This window comes from Scyliorhinus torazame, chromosome 21, assembly GCF_047496885.1.
Source record: "Scyliorhinus torazame isolate Kashiwa2021f chromosome 21, sScyTor2.1, whole genome shotgun sequence".
Classification (NCBI taxonomy): Eukaryota; Metazoa; Chordata; class Chondrichthyes; order Carcharhiniformes; family Scyliorhinidae; genus Scyliorhinus; species Scyliorhinus torazame.
In genome coordinates, this window is record NC_092727.1 from 119984746 (window position 1) to 120006074 (window position 21329).

Here is a 21329-nt window from a genome sequence, read left to right on the forward strand (position 1 = left end):
CTTGTAAGGTTGCCAACTCTGGGTGAATTAATTTCTGGAGGTTTCAACCTACTGCCTGGAAATGCTCTGCCCAATCAGCCTTTTTTTCCTATCTGTTTTTTAAAAATCTATTAAATAATCAAACATGTCCGATGAAAATAAAACGAGGTTTTATAGACAGTGATTTCCCAGAGCATTGGCCAGGAGGTGAATCCCTCAATTGCTGGAGACTCCAGGGCAGCCCTAGAGGGTTGGCAACAGGCAGGCCGCGCTCCTGGGTGCAGCGCGGACCTCTAGCCCTGCGGAGGGCGCTGTGACCCGCTCGTGATTGGCTGCCGCGCCGTTCAGGCTGATTGGTCGACCTTTGCCGATTGGTCGGTTGCGTGCTGCTCGCCGATTGGGGGGCGGGCGGGATTGGCCGGGACCAATGGGGAAGCGGTTTGTTGCGGGGTGCCGACGAAGATGGCGGCGCTGTGCGGGCGGCTGCTGCGCTGCAGAGGTGAGAGTGGAATAAACAACAGGGAGAACGGGAATGGGCAGAATGTGAGAGGAGAGGAGGCAGCTTCAATGTGCAGCCTCTATAATAGAGCGGTCCTGCCGCCGCACCCAGACCAAAGACCCCCTTTCAGAAGTATCTCACTATAGAACCCCCACAGGGGGCGGCCATCGGGCCATCGAGTCTGGACTATCCCTCTGAAAGAGCACCCGACCGAGGCCCACTGCCCGTAACCCCGCATTGATCACGGCCAATCCACCCAACCTGTACGTTGTTGGACAGTGGGAGGAATCCCACAGACACGGGGAGAAAGCGCAAACTCCACACAGTCACCCGAGGCCAGAATCGAAACCTGGTCCCTGGTGCTGAGAGGCAGCGGTGCCGACCACTGTGCCAATCAATGAAAATAAAACATGCATTTTTAGTGACACTGTGGTTTTCAAGTCCATGGTCAAAGAGGTCAATCTCTCAATTGCCGCCTGTGCCGTGTCTCCCTGCCAAATCCCCCATCTGCTCTTGTGGAAAAAGCAATGAGGTTGCATTTCTATAGTGCCTTTACTCACAACCCTCAAACCCCTCGACAGCCAATGAATTACTTTTAAAGCGTGGTTACTGTTGTAATGTAGGAAACGCCGGCAGCAGCCAATTTGTGCGCAGCAAGCTCCCCCACAAACAGCAATGTTGAACGTATAGAATCCCTACAGTGCAGAAGGAGGCCATTCGACCAATCAAGTCTGCACTGACGCTTCAAGGTGAGCACTCTACCCATGTCCACACCCCCATCCATCCTGCTCTTGCCCCTATAGTCTAACCTGCTTAACCTTCCATAAGGAAACACCAGAGTCCCATTTACGAACTTTAAAATGCAGAAGTGGTTGACCGCTTCCAAGGGCATAAAGGTTATTTTCCATCTGCAGCCAACTGCTGAAATCAAACCCGGGATCTACTAGTTTGTACAGTTCATTCATTTTCATGACAAACAAAGATCACAACCATTAGAGGTGCTTCAAATCTTTATCAATATGATCATTCCTTAAAGTTTCTATCATGTTGTTTCTTTGTTATTTTTAAAAAGAAAACTCAGCAGGTCTGCCGACTGAGTGGCTCGCTGGGCAATTTTAGAGGGAACTAAATAAAAGCAAAATAATGTGGATGCTGGAGATCTGAAATAAAAACAGCAAGTGCTGGGGAAATCCAACAGGCCTAGCAGCATCTGTGGGGAGAGGAACAGAGTTAAAGTTTTGAGTCCAATATCATCGTCTTTTTGTGTGATGTCGATTGAGGGATTAGTATTGGCCAGGCCCCTGGAGGTAGCTGCACTGCTCTTCAAAATAATGCTGCGAGATCTTTTACGCTCACCTGAGACAGCAGACTCCGATGACCCCCACCTCCCAATTGTACGGCACACTGTCAGCATAGATTTCAGTGCTCAGGTCTCTGGAGTGCGACTAGAACCCACGGCTTTCAGACTCTTGAGGCGAGAGTGCTAACAACTCACCAATGGTTGACATCAATGGGTAAGGTAAGCATGGATGAAGAAGGCCATTCAGGCAAACCTAGTTCATTCCGTCAACCTGGATGACCCTCCAGTGTTATCCCTCATGCCACGTAATGATTTCCAGGCATTTCCCAGTTGTCATTTAGGAGCATAGGAAATACTTGTTCCAGCATTCATAGGAAGTGATCTGCTACCTCAACTTCACCTACCTGCACTATCCTCAAATCCCTTAGTTTCGTTAGCACCCACAAATCAATTTGCACTTGATCTGTCTTTCAAATGAGATGTGAAGCCAAAGTCCTTCTGCCCTCTTAGCTGCCACTATGTTGAAGAAAAGCGGAGAGTTATCCCTGATTTTCTGGCCAATACTTATCCTTCAATCAACATCCTGAAAAGTGGATTATCTGGCCGTTATAGCATTGCTGTTTGTAAGAGTTTGTTGTGTGCAGATTGGTTACTGTGTTTCCTACATTAAAACAGTGAGGACACTTTAAAAGTGCTTTGTTAGCAATAAAGTGTTGTTGCGACATCCTGTGGTTATGAATGACACTATGTAAATGCAAATCATTTTCTTTATGTACAGAATATTGTTGCATTAGTTCAGTGGGGTTTCTCGGACTTTGTGACCTAAATAATCATAAGAATAATCCTCAGTTTTGCACGCATAGAAGGAAAGAAAGTTTTACAGTTATTCTTTCACAGATGTCAATTGATGTTGGGAATGTTCATTTTAAATCTGTAATTTATAGATCTTTATTATCCAGAGATATTTAGGGATATAGGATTTTGAATTTGAGTTATTCATCTGGGCCTCTGGATTACTCATCCAATAACATAACTAATGTGCTACCATTGCCATAATTCAGACTCTTTCAAAAGATTTTGACCATTATGTCTGTTCAACACCTAATCCTTAAAAATGTTTTTGAAGGGTGGCATGTGGCGCAGTGGTTAGCACTTGAACTGCGATGCTGAGGTCCTGGGTTCGAATCCCAGCCCTGGGTCACTGCCCGTGTGGAGTTTGCACATTCTCCCCGTGTCTGCGTGGGTTTCACCTCCACAATCCAAAGATGTGCAGGTTAGGTAGACTGGCCATGCTAAATTTCCCCTTAATTGGAAAGAAAATAATTGGGTACTCTAAATTTTTAAAAAAGAAATGTTTCTGGAAATTATCTTCTCTCTTTGCTGGTTTCTCCATACTGTTCCATATTGTTTTGTGGCCAAGAACATGCTCGCTTGTTTAGTCTTCGACCTGTGAAAATGCTGTTCCGAAATAGAATTAACAAGAGGGTCCAAGAAGTGACTTCTTCTTTAAGTTTCCCCCTTTCCCCATGAGAGATTTCTCGTTCTCAGTTTAGGACAAATCACATGATTAGATGAGGTGAGATTGGCATCTTAGTGAGCAGCGAGGGGCTGGAAGAAAACCTTTTGGGATTGCAAATGCTTACCTTAGTCAGAGCCTGACATGTTCACTAAACCAAGCGTTTCTATTTTGTGAAGGATGGTTTCCACCCCAGCAGATTGTGCGTCATGGATCCAAGGCTGTGACTCGTCACCGCAAACCCATGCACTTCCTGCGACAGAAGCTATTGGCTGTCACACAATACATTCCTCCAAAGCCTGCCATTCCAGAAAGGTGCATCAAACCTCGGAAAGGGGAGGTCCAAGAGGTGACGACATTTATTGAGCATTGCTTTGGGTTTTAATTGACATTTCTTTTCTCCACTGTGTGGAGCCTGAATCAGGAAATACATTATTTCTTTGGGATGAAGATTTATATATTTGCCTGGAGAGTTTTGGCAGGAATCTACCAAGGGCTGTGCGGATTTGCACATAAGTTTACTTGTTTCTTGACAAAGAGCAAACGGGGCATTCTTAGCGAGCAGTAAGGGCGGCACGGTGGCACAGTGGTTAGCACTGCTGCTTCTCAGCTCCAGGGTCCCGGGTTCAATTCCGACCTCGGGTAACTGTCTGTGTGGAGTTTGCACTTTCTCCCCGTGTCTGTGGGTTTCCTCCGGGTGCTTCAGTTTCCTCCCACCGTCCAAAGATGCGCAGGTTAGGTGAATTGGCCATGCTAAGTTGCTCCTTAGTGTGTGTCCAGGGATGTGCAGGCAAGGTGGGGTTATGGGGGTAGGGCGGGGTGGATTGGGGGGGGGGGGGGGGGTGGGGGGGGGTACATATGTAGAGTGCTCTTTCAGTGGGTCGGTGCATACTTGATGGGCCAAATGGCCTCCTTCTGGGGATTCTATGATTACTGTTATTGATAGATCTCCTGTACTATTGCTTACAGATTCTGGGTACAAATAGTTATGTAACTCAGTGGCAAAACATAAAATAGAAAAGACAAGGGTAGTTGCTTGTTTCTTTATGAAGCTTTGATTCATAGCGATATATTTTTAAAATTAGTTTATATGTTTTAAGAAAATGTGATTTAAGGAAAGACTATTAGCTCATTAATAATCATGGTTATGCTGTCTACACTTGCTGTTTTCAGTACGATTGCTAATTACAAAAGTAACTTCCAGACATTGAAAATTGTGAAACTCCCTACAGACTATAATTAAGTGAAATCTTCCAGATGTTCATCTTTTGTACTGCAAGCTAAGATTCAGCACTGACCAACTGGATCTCATAGATCACCATTCCATAGACTTAGCAACTTTGTGGGGTCCATGTACTAACAAGCTTAATCATACTATTCAGTTCCGTTGCACAATTTCTTCTATGAGGTGTCTATTTCTTCTAAAAATAGTGGTGTGCGTTAAGCATGGTCATTTGTTCGTGGAACGTGAGTGTCGCTGGCAAGACCACCATTTATTGCCCATCCTAAATGGTGTAGGTGAAGTTGGTGGTGAGTCACCTTGAACTGTTGCAGTTCACGTGGCGCAGGAACACCCGCAGTGCTGTTAGGGAGATGGAAGAAGGACTAATAGAGTCAGCCTAAGCTCTGTGGCCACATTGACCCTCTGAGCCACAGGGTCTTGGGCTCACACCCATTCCAGATCTGAGCGCACAATCTCGACTGAGAATTCAGGACTCTCTCTCGGGCGGGCATAAAGGAACCCATGGAATATCCTGAGGACGTGAAAAGTGCTCACGATGGGCAGGGGCTGGAGGTATAGCTAATGAATTTAAAGCAACAGAAACAGAAGTGTCAGTGCAAAGACTAATGAGAGAACCCATGTCTGACTGGAATAAGTTGCATGTGGCATCTTCCAGGAAACAACAATTTGTATTTATATAGCACATCCCAAGGTGCTTTACGGGACCATTAAAAACTAAATTTGACATCAGTCCATTCAAAGAGACATTCAGCAGATGACCAAAAACTTGGTCAAAGAAGCAGATTTTAAGCAGTTGGCGTAAAGGAGAAAAGAGAGGCGGCGGGGTTTCGGAAGAGAGATGCCAAGCCTAACGCTCTGGCAGCTGAAGGCACAGGCACCAATGCTGCAGCGGTTAAATTCAGGGACCCCCCCACCCAAGACGTCAGAATTAGAGGAGTGCAGATATTTTTGGAGGGTTGTGGGGCTGGAAGGGATTCTAGAGATATGGGTGGAGTGAGGACACGGACGGGTTTGAAAACAAGGATGAGAGAAAGTGCTTAAGACTTTGAACTTGGGAAATCTGAATTCCTTTGCTGTTAATCTTTTCCACGAGACCTGGAAAAAATAAATTCTGCTATCCAAAGAGATTTATTTGGGAATGTATTGCTTTAGAACTGGACAGAAAAAGAATATTGTAGGATGTTTTGTTTATGCAGTTGCAATACTTGATCTACACCAACAGAGGCCCCTTGTGAGCCACCTAAATGTAGTGATCTCAAGTAATAAAGCCTGTTAGCAGTTTGCAGCTTACAGCCCACATTGTGTATAGCAAATGAAAACCTGATGAAATCCTAATTTAATAAAATCCTAATTTATGTATGCAGTGTGGAGTTCAGTCATAGGGGCCAGAAGGACTCCTGTTATAACCCCCATGACACCTACGTAGATGGACAATTAGCCTCCCCGTGAGCCTCTCCGAATACTAGCTGCCCCGCTGAGGGACAGGGCCTATCAGTGGAGTAATGAACTCTGACACAAAAGCCGGCCCAGATGGGAGCCGAGCTTGTGCAGTCCCGTTTGGGACCTGGAGTGTACTGTGTATATAGTTTACTTTGTAATGAACTAATAAGTTTCTTTAAGCCTCTCGTATTGGACTCCTCGGTGGCCACTAACACGCCAAAATAATTATTGTGTGTAAGCTGAGTTAGTTACTCTCTGCTGGGACAGGTGGTAGGAGTATGGTTACTGGCCCCAGTGCCCTTGGACTAGTGAGAGGAAAGGTCAGCCACGGTTCTCATTACAGATCCCCCTACCAGGTAACCCGGATGGAAGGGGCACCACCGCAGATTTCGTTGGAGGAAAGGTTTGGACTTGGCTGTGGTGTTACTTCGGGAGGTAACAGTTTGGCCTGTTAGTCCTGTGAGTACTCGGGGGGCCTTGGCAGTTTCAAGAGAGCAGCATGGTGAGTAACTGCATAGTTTCTAGCTGTGCACAATGCCCACTCTTGTGCGTGTAGCCGCATTTTGCTGTTTTCCTTAGTCAATGTGATGCCGTGTATAACGTTTGTATAAATCTCTCCTTTAGCCGTCTGGTTTAGAAAAGCTGCTACGGCGCGAAGTGGAAATTACTTTCCGAGAGAATAAAATGATTACCGTTTTCCAGAACAACTCCATCACCTCCGAGGAGCTGCGTCGTCTTCGGCATCGATTACTGAAGCACGATATTCGCATGAAATTCTTCCCTAACCAGGTTTTTTAAAACTTTGTATCCTATGTATCATTCTAACTAGCGCCATTCATAGAATTACAGTGCCTTGGTGAGCCAGAACTGACCCCTCCTGCCCCCATGTTCTCCCTCTTCCCCAGAAGGTGTCAACTCCTCTTGTAGCTTCCTCGAGCATCGGCTCCCCATTATTTTGCCAAAGTAGATATTCTCCATGTCTGACCCTAACTGGGCTCATGCGTGTAGCTGGCTGAAGACTTGGTTCTAATGCCACATACAGATGCAATCTCAGCTAGTGTCGCGAATAACAGTTGGATGATCTAAAGGGGAAAGCAGCCAATGTGTGTGGCACTGTACCCTTGGAAAGATGGGGGTAGACAACAAACCAAAACGAAAATAAATAAAATCAGCAATGGTTTGTCTAAAGCCCCATCTCGTTCACCTCCCCCAAAGCAGTGTTTTTCAAACTATTTTTCGTGGGACCCACTATTGCCAACTGGCGGACCTTCGAGACTGGTCTCCTTCCAAATGCCGCATGCATTAAGATACAAAGCCTTGCCTTTTTGCCATTTTTAATCATCCTAATTTTTCCTGTGGCCCTATTTGCTTCTCGCCCTTGATTACCCGGTCTACTGTTTTTGTATTTTACTGTTCTTTCTTTAATTACTGTCCGTGTTTGCACGTTCGCCCCGTGTCTGCATGGGTCTCACCCCCACAACCCAAAAAGATGTGCAGTGTAGATGAATTAGCCACACTAAATTTCCCCTTAATTGGAAAAAAGAATTGGGTACTCTAAATTATTTTTTTAAAAATTACTGACCATGTTTCTCTTACCCTTGTCCCTCTGCTTGTCCCTCGGCCATTCTAGCGAGACAATGGAAATATTGAACTCCCTCCCACAAACAACTGATAAAGCTGGGGGGTTAACAGGAAATTTCCAAACTGAAACTGATTGCTTTTGTTTAGTAATTGCCTTAATGATTATAAAATGAAGGTGAGGAGATGGAGTTAAAATGCAGACCAGCCATGATCTCATTAAACAACAGAGCAGACATGAGGAAGAATAGTTTATTTATTTCTGTTTCTACATTCTAATCTTCTTAATCCGGGACTGAACAGGTTTTCCCATTCTCACCGTCTGTACATGTTTGTCTGTTAAAGTCAATTCCTCCGCCCCTCTCTTCAGAAAGAAAAACAAAATCTGAAGGAACGGAAACGAGGTGTCATCCTTTTGTTGAGGCCATTATTCTCTCACTCCTGACAATCTCTGGTCCTGAACTACTCACAACTCAGCTCCCAGTGGTTTAGCACACTGGGCTAAATCTCAGGCTTTTAAAGCAGACCCAGGCAGGCCAGCAGCACGGTTCAATTCCCGTACCAGCCTCCCCGAACAGGCGCCGGAATGTGGCGACGAGGGGCTTTTCACAGTAACTTCATTGAAGCCTACTCGTGACAATAAGCGATTTTCATTTCATTTTAATTTCATGCTGAGAATAATTAAAATATCCTGTCCAAGCTGCAATTCTCGAATAAATATCAGCCAGTGCACGGGGTGATAACCCCACTGCTTGTGTGTCTTCAGCACAGTGCCATGGGATCACTTTTGACAGAAAGAGAGGGTGGACTTGTGGCTAGATTCAAAACCAAAATCCTGTCACAATTACTTTTCAAATCAGGCTGTGGGCTGCATAAAAACACAGCGATTAAAATACCTGCTTGTCCATGAGGAAAGCTAGGGAGGTATTTGCAAAACAAAATAATTCAACTTAAACTTTACCTCTTGAGGCCTGAGCAGGAGAGCGGCTTGATCCTGTGACAGGAAACAAGGTTCTGACACCCGCTCCGACCCACACTTTGAAAGATCCTGCCCTAAAGGAAGGAAATCTGCCATCCTGGCCTGGCCTGTATGTGACTCGAGAACCACAGCAATGTGGTTGACATTTAATTGCCCTCTGAAAATGGCCGAGCAAACCCTTCAGTTCAAGGTTAATTAGACTTGGACAACAAATGTTGGCCGTGCCAAGAATACCCATCCCGTGAAAGAATTTAAAAATTGCTAATTGCTATAGTTCCAAATGGTTGGAGCATTCTCATTCACTTTTAATATAATGTTGCAATGGATCAAACCACTCCTATTTCACATCAATCTACTGGAGTGTACAGAGTTCCAACCAATCCCAAGTATTATCCATAGGCCCAGGCTAATACTCTGGGGACATGAGTTTAAATCCCACCATGGCAGCTGGTGGAATTTAAATGTGATGAATAAATCTGGAATATAAAGTTAGTCTCAGTAATAGTGACCATGAAACTAAAATTGATTATTGTAAAAACCCATCTGCTTTACTAATGGCCCTTGGGGAAGGAGATCTGCCGTCCTTGCCTGTTCTGGCACGTACGAATAAGGAACAGGAGTAGGCCACTCGGCCCCTCGAGCTTGCCCCGCCATTCATTTTTTTTTTTTTAATAAATATTTTATTGAAAATTTTTGGTCAACCAACACAGTACATTGTGCATCCTTTACACAACATTATAACAATACAGATAATAATGACCTTTTTTATATAAACAAAAAACAACAAATAAATAAATATTAAATAACAAAAATGAAAACTAGCCCTAATTGGCAACTGCCTTGTCACAGGCTATACCCCCCCCCCCCCCCCCATCCCCAAGTCCTGGGCTGCTGCTGCTGCCTTCTTTTTTCCCCCATCTATCTTTCCGCAAGATATTCGACGAACGGTTGCCACCGCCTGGTGAACCCTTGAGCCGACCCCCTTAGGACGAACTTAATCCGCTCTAGCTTTATGAACCCCGCCAGATCATTTATCCAGGTCTCCACCCCCGGGGGCTTGGCTTCTTTCCACATTAGCAATATCCTGCGCCGGGCTACTAGGAACGCAAAGGCCAAAACATCGGCCTCTCTCGCCTCCTGCACTCCCGGCTCTTGTGCAACCCCTAATATAGCCAACCCCCAGCTTGGTTCGACCCGGACTCCTACTACTTTTGAAAGCGCCTTTGTCACCCCCACCCAAAACCCCTGTAGTGCCGGGCATGACCAAAACATATGGGTATGATTCGCTGGGCTTCTCGAGCACCTCGCACACCTATCCTCCACCCCAAAAAATTTACTGAGCCGTGTTCCAGTCATATGTGCCCTGTGTAATACCTTAAACTGAATCAGGCTTAGCCTGGCGCACGAGGACGACGAGTTTACCCTGTTTAGGGCATCTGCCCACAGCCCCTCCTCGATCTCCTCCCCTAGCTCTTCTTCCCATTTCCCTTTTAGTTCGTCCACCATAGTCTCCCCTTCGTCCCTCATTTCCCTATATATATCCGACACCTTACCATCCCCCACCCATTTCTTTGAGATGACTCTGTCCTGCACCTCTTGTGTCGGGAGCTGCGGGAATTCCCTCACCTGTTGCCTCGCAAAAGCCCTCAATTGCATGTACCTGAATGCATTCCCTTGGGGCAACCCATATTTCTCGGTCAGCGCTCCCAGACTTGCGAACTTCCCGTCCACAAATAGATCTTTCAGTTGCGTTATTCCTGCTCTTTGCCACATTCCATATCCCCCATCCATTCCCCCCGGGGCAAACCTATGGTTGTTTCTTATCGGGGACCCCCCCCAATGCTCCGGTCTTTCCCCTATGTCGTCTCCACTGTCCCCAAATCTTCAGTGTAGCTACCACCACCGGGCTCGTGGTGTAGTTCCTCGGTGAGAACGGCAATGGGGCTGTCACCATAGCCTGCAGGCTGGTCCCCCTACAGGACGCCCTCTCTAATCTCTTCCACGCCGCTCCCTCCTCCTCTCCCATCCACTTACTCACCATTGAAATATTAGCGGCCCAATAATACTCACTTAGGCTCGGTAATGCCAGCCCCCCCTATCCCTACTACGCTGTAAGAATCCCTTCCTCACTCTCGGAGTCTTCCCGGCCCAAACAAAACCCATGATGCTCTTTTCTATCCTTTTAAAAAAAGCCTTCGTGATCACCACCGGGAGGCACTGAAACACAAAGAGGAATCTCGGGAGGACCACCATCTTAACCGCCTGCACCCTCCCTGCCATTGACAGTGCTACCATATCCCATCTCTTGAAATCTTCCTCCATCTGTTCCACCAACCGCGTCAAATTTAGCCTGTGCAATGTGCCCCAATTCTTAGCTATCTGGATCCCCAGGTAACGAAAGTCTCTTGTTACCTTCCTCAACGGTAGGTCTTCTATTTCTCTACTCTGCTCCCCTGGATGCACCACAAACAGCTCACTCTTCCCCATGTTCAATTTATACCCTGAAAAATCCCCAAACTCCCCAAGTATCCGCATTATTTCTGGCATCCCCTCCGCCGGATCCGCCACATATAGTAGCAGATCATCCGCATATAAAGATACCCGGTGTTCTTCTCCTCCCCTAAGTATTCCCCTCCATCTCTTGGAACCTCTCAGCGCTATCGCCAGGGGCTCAATCGCCAGTGCAAACAGTAATGGGGACAGAGGACATCCCTGCCTTGTCCCTCTATGGAGCCGAAAATATGCCGATCCCCGTCCATTCGTGACCACACTCGCCACTGGGGCCCTATACAACAGCTGCACCCATCTAACATACCCCTCTCCAAAACCAAATCTCCTCAACACCTCCCACAGATAATCCCATTCCACTCTATCAAATGCTTTCTCGGCATCCATCGCCACTACTATCTCCGTTTCACCCTCTGGTGGGGCCATCATCATTACCCCTAACAGCCTCCGTATATTCGTGTTCAGCTGTCTCCCCTTCACAAACCCAGTTTGGTCCTCGTGAACCACCCCCGGGACACATTCCTCTATTCTCATTGCCATTACCTTGGCCAGGACCTTGGCATCCACATTTAGGAGGGAAATTGGTCTGTAGGACCCGCATTGTAGCGGATCCTTTTCCTTCTTTAAGAGAAGCGATATTGTTGCTTCAGACATAGTCGGGGGCAGTTGTCCCCTTTCCTTTGCCTCGTTAAAGGTCCTCGTCAGTACCGGGGCGAGCAAGTCCAAATACTTTCTGTAAAATTCAACTGGGAATCCGTCCGGTCCCGGGGCCTTTCCCGTCTGCATGTTCCTAATTCCTTTCACCACTTCTTCTACCGTGATCTGTGCTCCCAGTCCCACCCTTTCCTGCTCTTCCACCTTGGGAATTTCCAGCCGATCCAAAAAATCCATCATTCTCTCCCTCCCATCCGGGGGTTGAGCTTCATACAATTTTTTATAAAATGTCTTGAACACTTCATTCACTCTCTCCGCCCCCCCGCTCCATCTCTCCTTCCTCATCCCTCACTCCCCCTATTTCCCTCGCTGCTCCCCTTTTCCTCAATTGGTGTGCCAGCAATCTGCTCGCCTTCTCCCCATATTCATACTGTACACCCTGCGCCTTCCTCCATTGTGCCTCTGCAGTGCCTGTAGTCAGCAAGTCAAATTCCACATGCAGCCTTTGCCTTTCCCTGTACAGTCCCTCCTCCGGTGCTTCCGCATATTGTCTGTCCACCCTCAAAAGTTCTTGCAGCAACCGCTCCCGTTCCTTACTCCCCTGCTTCCCTTTATGTGCCCTTATTGATATCAGCTCCCCCCTAACCACCGCCTTCAACGCCTCCCAGACCACTCCCACCTGAACCTCCCCATTGTCATTGAGTTCCAAGTACTTTTCAATACATCCCCTCACCCTTAGGCACACCCCCTCATCCGCCATTAGTCCCATGTCCATTCTCCAGGGTGGGCGCCCTCCTGTTTCCTCCCCTATCTCCAAGTCTACCCAGTGTGGGGCATGATCCGAAATGGCTATAGCCGTATATTCCGTTCCCCTCACCTTCGGGATCAATGCCCTACCCAACACAAAAAAGTCTATGCGCAAATAGACTTTATGGACATAGGAGAAAAACGAGAACTCCTTACTCCTAGGTCTACTGAATCTCCACGGGTCCACACCTCCCATCTGCTCCATAAAATCCTTAAGCACCTTGGCTGCTGCCGGCCTCCTACCAGTCCTCGACTTCGACCTATCCAGCCTTGGTTCCAACACCGTGTTAAAGTCTCCCCCCATTATCAGCTTTCCCGTCTCTAGGTCCGGGATGCGTCCTAGCATTCGCCTCATAAAGTTGGCATCATCCCAGTTCGGGGCATACACGTTTACCAAAACCACCATCTCTCCCTGTAATTTGCCACTCACCATCACGTATCTGCCCCCGTTATCCACCACTATAGTCTTTGCCTCGAACATTACCCGCTTCCCCACTAATATAGCCACCCCCCTGTTTTTCGCATCCAGCCCCGAATGGAACACCTGCCCCACCCATCCTTTACGCAGCCTAACCTGGTCTATCAGTTTCAGGTGCGTTTCCTGTAACATAACCACATCTGCTTTAAGTTTCTTAAGGTGTGCGAGTACTCGTGCCCTCTTTATCGGCCCGTAGAGCCCTCTCACGTTCCACGTGATCAGCCGAGTTGGGGGGCTTCCCACCCCCCCCCCCCCCCCCTTGCCGGTTAGCCATCATCTTTTTCCAGCTTCTCACCCAGTTCCCACGCAGCTGTATCTCCCCCAGGCGGTGCCCCCCCGCCCATCCTCTCCCGTACCCACTCCCCCCTTTCCCCAGCAGCAGCAACCCAGTAATTCCCCCCTCCCACCCCCCCCCGCTAGACCCCCCGCTAGCGTAATTACTCCCCCCATGTTGCTCCCAGAAGTCAGCAAACTCTGGCTGACCTCGGCTTCCCCCCCGTGACCACGGCTCGCACCGTGCGACGCCCCCTCCTTCCTGCTTCTCTATTCCCGCCATAATTATCATAGCGCGGGAACCAAGCCCGCGCCTCTCCCTCGGCCCTGCCTCCCATGGCCAACGCCCCATCTCCTCTCCCTCCCCACCTCCCCCCATCACCACCTGTGGGAGAAAGAAAAGTTACCATACCGCAGGATTAGAACATAAAACCCCTCTTCGCCCCCCCCATTCGCCCCACCACTTTGTCCAAACGTTCTTTTTCATAATCCACTCATTCCAGTTTTTCTTCTACAATAAAAGTCCACGCTTCATCCGCCGTCTCAAAGTAGTGGTGCCTCCCTTGATATGTGACCCACAGTCTTGCCGGTTGCAGCATTCCAAATTTTATCTTCCTTTTGTGAAGTACCGCCTTGGCCCGATTAAAGCTCGCCCTCCTTCTCGCCACCTCCGCACTCCAGTCTTGATAAACGCGGATCACCGCGTTCTCCCATTTACTGCACCGAGTTTTCTTCGCCCATCTAAGGACCATTTCTCTATCCTTAAAACGGAGGAATCTCACCACTATGGCTCTGGGAGTTTCTCCTGCTCTCGGTCCTCGCGCCATCACTCGGTATGCTCCCTCCACCTCCAACGGACCCGTCGGGGCCTCCGCTCCCATTAACGAATGCAGCATCGTGCTCACATATGCCCCGACGTCCGCCCCCTCCACACCTTCAGGAAGGCCAAGAATCCTCAGGTTGTTCCTCCTTGCGTTGTTTTCCAGTGCCTCCAACCTCTCCACACATCGTTTCTGGTGTGCCTCCTGTATCTCCGACTTCACCACCAGGCCCTGTATATCGTTCTCATTCTCGGCTGCTTTCGCCTTCACGACCCGAAGCTCCTGCTCCTGGGTCTTTTGTTCCTCCTTCAGCCCTTCGATCGCCTGTAGTATCGGGGCCAACAACTCTTTCTTCATTTCCTTTTTTATCTCCTCCACGCAGCATTTCAAGAACTCTTGTTGTTCAGGGCCCCATATGAAACTGCCACCTTCCGACGCCATCTTGGTTTTTGCTTGCCTTCCTTGCCGTTGTTCCAAAGGATCCGCTGCAATCCGGCCACTTTCCTCTCCTTTTTCCATCCGTGTCCAAGGGGAACACCCTCCTGGTTTACCGCACGGTGTTTTTAGCCGTTAAAATTGCCGTTGGGGCTCCTATCAAGAGCCCAAAAGTCCGTTTCACCGGGAGCTGCCGAAACGTGCGACTCAGCTGGTCATCGCCGCACCCGGAAGTCCCGCCCCGCCATTCATTAAGATCATAGAAAATACAGCACAGAACAGGCCCTTCGGCCCACAATGTTGTGCCGAACTTTTGTCCTAGATTAAGAACAAATTAATCTACACCCCATCATTCTACCGTAATCCATGTACCTATCCAATAGCTGCTTGTAGGTCCCTAATGTTTCCGACTCAACTACTTCCACAGGCAGTGCATTCCATGCCCCCACTACTCTCTGGGCAAAGAACCTACCTCTGACATCCTCCCTATATCTTCCACCATTCACCTTAAATTTATGTCCCCTTGTAATGGTTTGTTCTACCCGGGGGGGAAAGTCTCTGACTGTCTACTCTTATCTATTCCCTTGATCATCTTATAAACCTCTATCAAGTCTCCCCTCATCCTTCTCCGTTCTAATGAGAAAAGGCCTAGCACCCTCAACCTTCCCTCGTAAGACCTACTCTCCATTCCAGGCAACATCCTGGTAAATCTCCTTTGCACCTTTTCCAAAGCTTCCACATCCTTCCTAAACTGAGGCGACCAGAACTGTACACAGTACTCCAAATGTGGCCTCACCAAGGTTTTGTACAGCTGCATCATCACCTCACGGCTCTTAAATTCAATCCCTCTGCTAATGAACGCGAGCACACCATGGGCCTTCTTCACAGCTCTATCCACTTGAGCGGCAACTTTCAAAGATCTATGAACATAGACCCCAAGATCTCTCTGCTCCTCCACATTGCCAAGAACCCTACCGTTAACCCTGTATTCCACATTCATATTTGTCCTTCCAAAATGGACAACCTCACACTTTTCAGGGTTAATCCACGTTCCTGTCTCACCCCCGATAACCTTCCACATCTTGTTATTCAAGAAGCTACTGACCTCTGTCGTAAAATATTATTCATAGACTCCACCACTTTTTGAGGAAGAGAATTGCAAGACTCACAACTCTCTGAGAGAACAAAATTCTCCTAATCTCTGTCTTAAATGAATGAACCCTTATTTTTAAACAGTGGCCGTTAGTTCGAGATTCTCCCTCAAGAGGAAATATCCTCTCCGCATCCACCCTGTCAATACCCCTCAGAATCTTACAGGTTTCAATCAAGTCACCTCTTACTCTTAACTCCAGTGAATAAAAGCCTTGGAGCAGAGGAGACTGAGGGGGGTGGGATGTATAAAATCATGAGGGGGCATAGAGTAGACAGGAAGAAACGTTTCCCCTTGGTGGAGGGAACAGGGACTGACCAGGGGGCATAGATTTAAGCTAAGGGGCAGGAGGGGACGTGAGGGAAAACTTTTTCACCCAGAGGTTGGTGGAAGTCTGGAATTCATTGCCTGAAAAGGTGGTGAAAGCAAAATACCCTCATTATGGTTAATAGGTATTTAGAAGTGCACTTGCATGGGCAGCACGGTGGCGCAGTGGATAGCACTGCTGTCTCACGGCGCCGAGGTCCCAGGTTCGATCCCGGCTCTGGGTCACTGTCCGTGTGGAGAGTTTGCACATTCTCCCCATGATTGCGTGGGTTTCGCCCCCACAACCCAAAGATGAGCAGGGTAGGTGGATTGGCCATGCTAAATTGCCCCCAATTGGAAAAAAAAATGGGTTGGGTACTCTAAATTTATTTTTAAAAAAGATGTGCACTTGCAATGCCAAGGCATACAACATTATGGGCCAAGTGCTGAAAATGGAATTGGAATACTGAGGTGGTTGTTTTTGACTGGCCAAGGCTCAATGGGCCGATGGGCCTTTTCTGTGCTGTAGATCTCTGTGACTCTGACCTTTCCTCACAAGCCAACCCACCCATTCCTGGTATTAGTTTAATAAACCTTCTCTAAATTGCTTCTAACACATTTATATGTTTCCTTAAATAAGGAAATGAAATGAAAATCGCTTATCGTCACGAGTATGCTTCAATGAAGTTATTGTGAAAAGCCCCTAGCTGCCACATTCGGGTGCCTGTTCGGGGAGGCTGGTATGGGAATTGAACCGTGTTGCTGGCCTGCCTTGGTCTGCTTTAAAATTCAGAGATTTAGCCCAGTGAGCTAAACCAGCCTAGTGTACACAATACCCTGGTCTCACCAGTGCCCCGTACAATTGAAACATTTCTCCCTACTTTTCTAATCACCTCCCCTCACAATAGACAATAACACCTGACTGCAGACCCACAGCAATGCATTTGACTCTGATCTGTGCTCTGAAATGGCCCAACAGTCCACTCAGTCCAAGGGCAATTAAAGGTGGATAGTACTTGCCCATGTCCTGACAGTGAATAAAAAGAACTCTTAAGTTTAACGATTAAAAGCCTTCCAGTTGATCTGCAGAGGCATTGCTCACGGAGTTGAGACCAAGTCGTGCAAATGCCACTGGAGTGGGATTTCAACCCATAACCTTGTGATTTAGAGGTAAGTATGTCAACACTGAGCCACGGCTGACACTGGCAACAGTAAAACTGGCCATGCATCATATTGCTGTTTGTAGATATTGCCTGTTTAAATCATGTATGTGGCATTATTTCTCTGTCTCAGATCCTGCGTTCGTTCCTAGCAGACACCAAGTACAAGAACCTGCTGCCCTTGTTTATTGGTCACAATATCATTATTGTGAGTAAGGAACCCAAAGCCAAAGAGCTCATGAAGACAGTGCGCAGTACAACCCAGATCAGTTTACTCGGTAAGAGCAGTGGCAGAGCTAGGTTCAAATTGGAACCATTGTTATTTGTAATTTCCCACTGCGTCTGATTCTTAAAACTTAATTTCACACATTTCATTAGCTTGCGCATTGCCTCTTATGGAGCCATGAGCTTTGGTCTAACACTTGTTTTTCGTCACTGGACTGAAGATGACATTGTAGTCGAGAACATCATGCATAAATATTAAGCTTACATTTGCTAAAATGTGAAAAGTTGTGGAACACAGATTACTATCTAGACCAGTGGATTCCACCAAAACCTGTTTAATTGCAGAGGATTTCAGCTCTTGTTTTCATGTTCTTTTACATTGACTGCCACTTGTTACTCATGCCGTTACCCTCTGGTCATGTAGTCACACATAGTAAAAGGTGTCAAGGCATGAAATGCATTTAAACATTTATTCTGATTTTATTGCTGGCTTGCTTTATCTTGAAATTGGTTTGTGAAAATAAAATTTCAATGACCGAGCGGCCCTTCTATGGAATAGACTCCCAAGAGAGAAGATGTAAGTGGCTAGTATTGATCCATTCAGAAGTAAACTACATCGATTTCATACTGCAAATAACATTTTTGTATACAGCGCATGAGTAATTTGAGACATGATGTGTGGTCAGTGTAGCATGCTTTGGATCTGAGATTCTCAAAACTCCCTACCACTGGGGTTTTAGTACCACGCTCTGTTCACCCATCACCCATTGTGCTCACTGAACTTCATTGAATCCTTGCTGGGCAATTTCGAAATTCTCTTCCTTGTCTTCAAATCCCTCCACGGCTTTTCCCTCACTCTCTGGAAAGTCCGAGCACTACAGCTGCTCCCGTTCCGACGTCTTGGGCACCCCAACTTTAATCGCTCCATCATTGGCTGTACCTTGAGTTGTCCAGCACCAAAGCTCTGGAATTCCATTCCTCTACCTCGCCCTCCTTTGAGGCGCTGCTTGTACCGACCATTTTCTGTTAGCAACTGCATCTATGTATTTATTATACAGCTGCCAGTGCATAGAAGGTGCTAAATTTGTCCCTGTTGATTGTGCCATCTCTTCCTATGCAGGTGCCTGTATCGAAGGTGTACTCTTCAGCCAACAGGGAGTGGTTAAGTACTCCAGACTCCCGGGAATGCAGATCATCCACGGGGAGATTGTGGGTGGCCTGACTCTCATGACAGCTCAGACGTGCCAGCTTCTGCAGTCTGGACCCATGCACCTCGCTGCCCTATTGGAGCAGTATGTGAAACAGCAGAGCGGAGCTGCCACTGGACTAAAAGAGACAGGGAGTGTAGAGCAGAAGGAAACACTGGGGAGTCAAGGATCTTAGGACATTTGGGCATTATTTGAGTGACAAAGTACATTTTTCTCTGTTTATCGGGTTAAAAGGATGGAAGAGGAAATAAAACAGAGTGCTTGTTCATGCTTAGAGACATGAAAGATTGTTCAATTATTGGAAAGTAACAGTTTTTCAGCACACCTCTCCCTTTTTCCAAATGTATTTCATTTATCATCTGTGCCTTTATTAATGCAATTGACCTCTTTCATGGATACAGATTAATACAGTTCCCAAAATGGATGAACAAAAGTCAATGTTTGGGTCTTGGGAAATGATAATACAAATGGGTTAAAACTAAATACAAGTTATAGCTCCCACCTGCATATGTTCATTTCAGTGATCCCATCCCAAGTCAATGAGAACTGATTGTGGAGCTTGGCTCCGCAGTGAACTTTGATTGACTGGCTGCCAGTTTTAATTTCCTCGGCTGTGGGGTGAAAAGGGAATGTGGAATACCGGGTACTCGAATCGGAAATAGTGGGAAATGCACAGTCCAGTGCCAGAACCGGAAAGAGAAAGTTATCACTTTGAATTTTATAATAGAATGTTTCTCTCTCTCTCTGATAAAATTCCTGTGTCTTTTCCAGCATTTTTTTTACTTCTACCTTATTTCTGATCCTGTTGGTAATGGACGAGATGTTAGAGTGGATGTACTGGCCCAGCTTGTTTTACCACTTGTATTGTGAAACGATACTGTTGAATTTTGTATCGCCCCTTTAGAATAAACTGGAGAAAATAACAGTCTTCTAACACTGTTAAATGTGTTGCCATGGGTGGCACGGTGGTGCAGTGGTTAGCACTGCTGCCTCACGGCGCCGAGGACCAGGTTCGATCCCGGCCCTGGGTCACTGTCCGTGCGGAGTTCGCACATTCTCCCCGTGTCTGCGTGGGTCACACCCCCACAACCCAAATATGTGCAGGGTAGGTGAATTGGCCATGCTAAATTGCCCTTTAATTGGGAAAAAAAGAATTGGGTACTCTAAATTTAAAGAAAAAATGTGTTGCTGACCACCCCTGCAACCCATGATAGGTCTGGTTTTTTTTGACTCTTTCAGAATTTTGGAAGTGAACTCTCAGGCAATACACAGGAGGTTTAAAATACCACATGGACCAGCAGCAGTGCTGTAAGACAAAATCAGTTCTATACTGCACGTTGATACAGCGGACTCCTGTGTGCATTTCGGTTCTACCAGTCAAAAAGTAGGACGGAGTTTGATTCCTGCTCCATGATGAGTTTAATGATATCAGCAGAGATGTTATAATTGATTTTAATTTCTGCACTCCCTCCTCCCTGGGCTAGAAGGGGGAAATATGATATACTGTCCCTGCTGGTGGTGAAGTCATGGCTGTTAAGTGCCTATGTGTGGATATCATGTAACAGTAGCAATTCATGACCCTGCTGACTCTCTGCCTTGGCGTACACAGGACAAATGGCCACTTGGGCAAAGTATTGGGACATTGGTGCCAGGGAAACCATTATCTGAGGGACACAAGTTTAAAGTTTAGTGCAAGAAACACTGGGCAGGAAGCGGGGGGATGTGAGAGGGAAACAATTCTCGCACGTTATAATAACCATTGCCTGTGAGGGTGGTGGAAGTGGAGATGATCAATGATTTCAAAAGGGACATTTTTGATAAGCACTTGAAATAAATTTACAGAGCGACCAGGATAGGGCGAGGGAATGCAACTGGCTTGATTTCCCCACAGAATAGCCGTGCTTGCTAAGATTTAGACGTAGCCCGAGATCTGGCTTCTATACATGTGGACGCCACAAATTGCAGTTCGTGAAATATGGAAGCTTGAGATCTACAATGTGATTCATCAAAAAAAAAACTTGTTCATCAGATGCTGTAGAAAAATATTCTTTGAAGAATATATTATTCTTTACTGATTCTATTTGAATTATTGTTTTATTAGATGTGAATTTTGCTATGCTGACCTGTTTATGTATAATTATTTGACCTGTCAATAAATCTGATCAAATACCTTTAGCCTGTATGAGCTGATCTTAGTGTTACTTGCTATTTTTTTTGGAAGGGAATGATGAAGAAGAAGGTCCCATTTATTCTCCAGTAATCAATATAGCAGCACGGTGGCATAGTGGTTAGCACTGCTGCCTCACAGCACCGAGGTCCCAGGTACGATCCCGACTCTGGGTCACTGTCCGTGTGGAGTTTGCACATTCTCCCCGTGTTTGCGTGGGATTCACACCCACAACGCAAAAATGTGCCGGGTAGGCGGATTGGTCACGGTAAATTGCCCTTTAATTGGAAAAAATGAATTGGGTACTCTTTAAAAAAAAAAAAAAAAAAATTTTAATGGCATTATTATAAGTCAATTTTAAATAGGATGCAGGCGTCACTGGCTAGGCCAGCACTTATTACCCAATCCTAATCGGCCTTGAGAAGCCGCCTTGAACTGCTGCTGTCCATGTGTTACAGAAACACCCACAGTGCTGTTAGGGAGGGAGGGGGTTTCAGGAATTAGACTCGGCGACTGAAGGAACAGCGATTATTGTTCCAAGTCAGGTTAGTGAGTGACTGGGAGGGGAACTTGCAGTTTGTGGTATTCCCAGGTATCTGCTGC

General features: G+C 46.8%; 1 protein-coding gene across 2 annotated transcripts; it reads left to right on the forward strand.

Annotated features, from left to right (window-relative positions):
• Window positions 1-402: 402 nt before the first annotated feature.
• Window positions 403-20730, forward strand: mrpl10 (mitochondrial ribosomal protein L10). 2 transcript variants are annotated; one of them, XM_072487403.1, is made up of 5 exons: window positions 403-478; window positions 3474-3643; window positions 6602-6766; window positions 17260-17404; window positions 18472-20730. In XM_072487403.1, exons 1-5 carry the CDS (start codon window positions 442-444, stop codon window positions 18732-18734), a joined length of 780 nt encoding a protein of 259 aa, XP_072343504.1. In that variant the 5' UTR covers window positions 403-441; the 3' UTR covers window positions 18735-20730. The 2 variants fall into 2 exon arrangements, with proteins under 2 accessions (XP_072343504.1, XP_072343505.1); XM_072487404.1 differs by lacking the exon at window positions 403-478 and adding an exon at window positions 1099-1227.
• The last annotated feature ends 599 nt before the right edge of the window (window positions 20731-21329 follow it).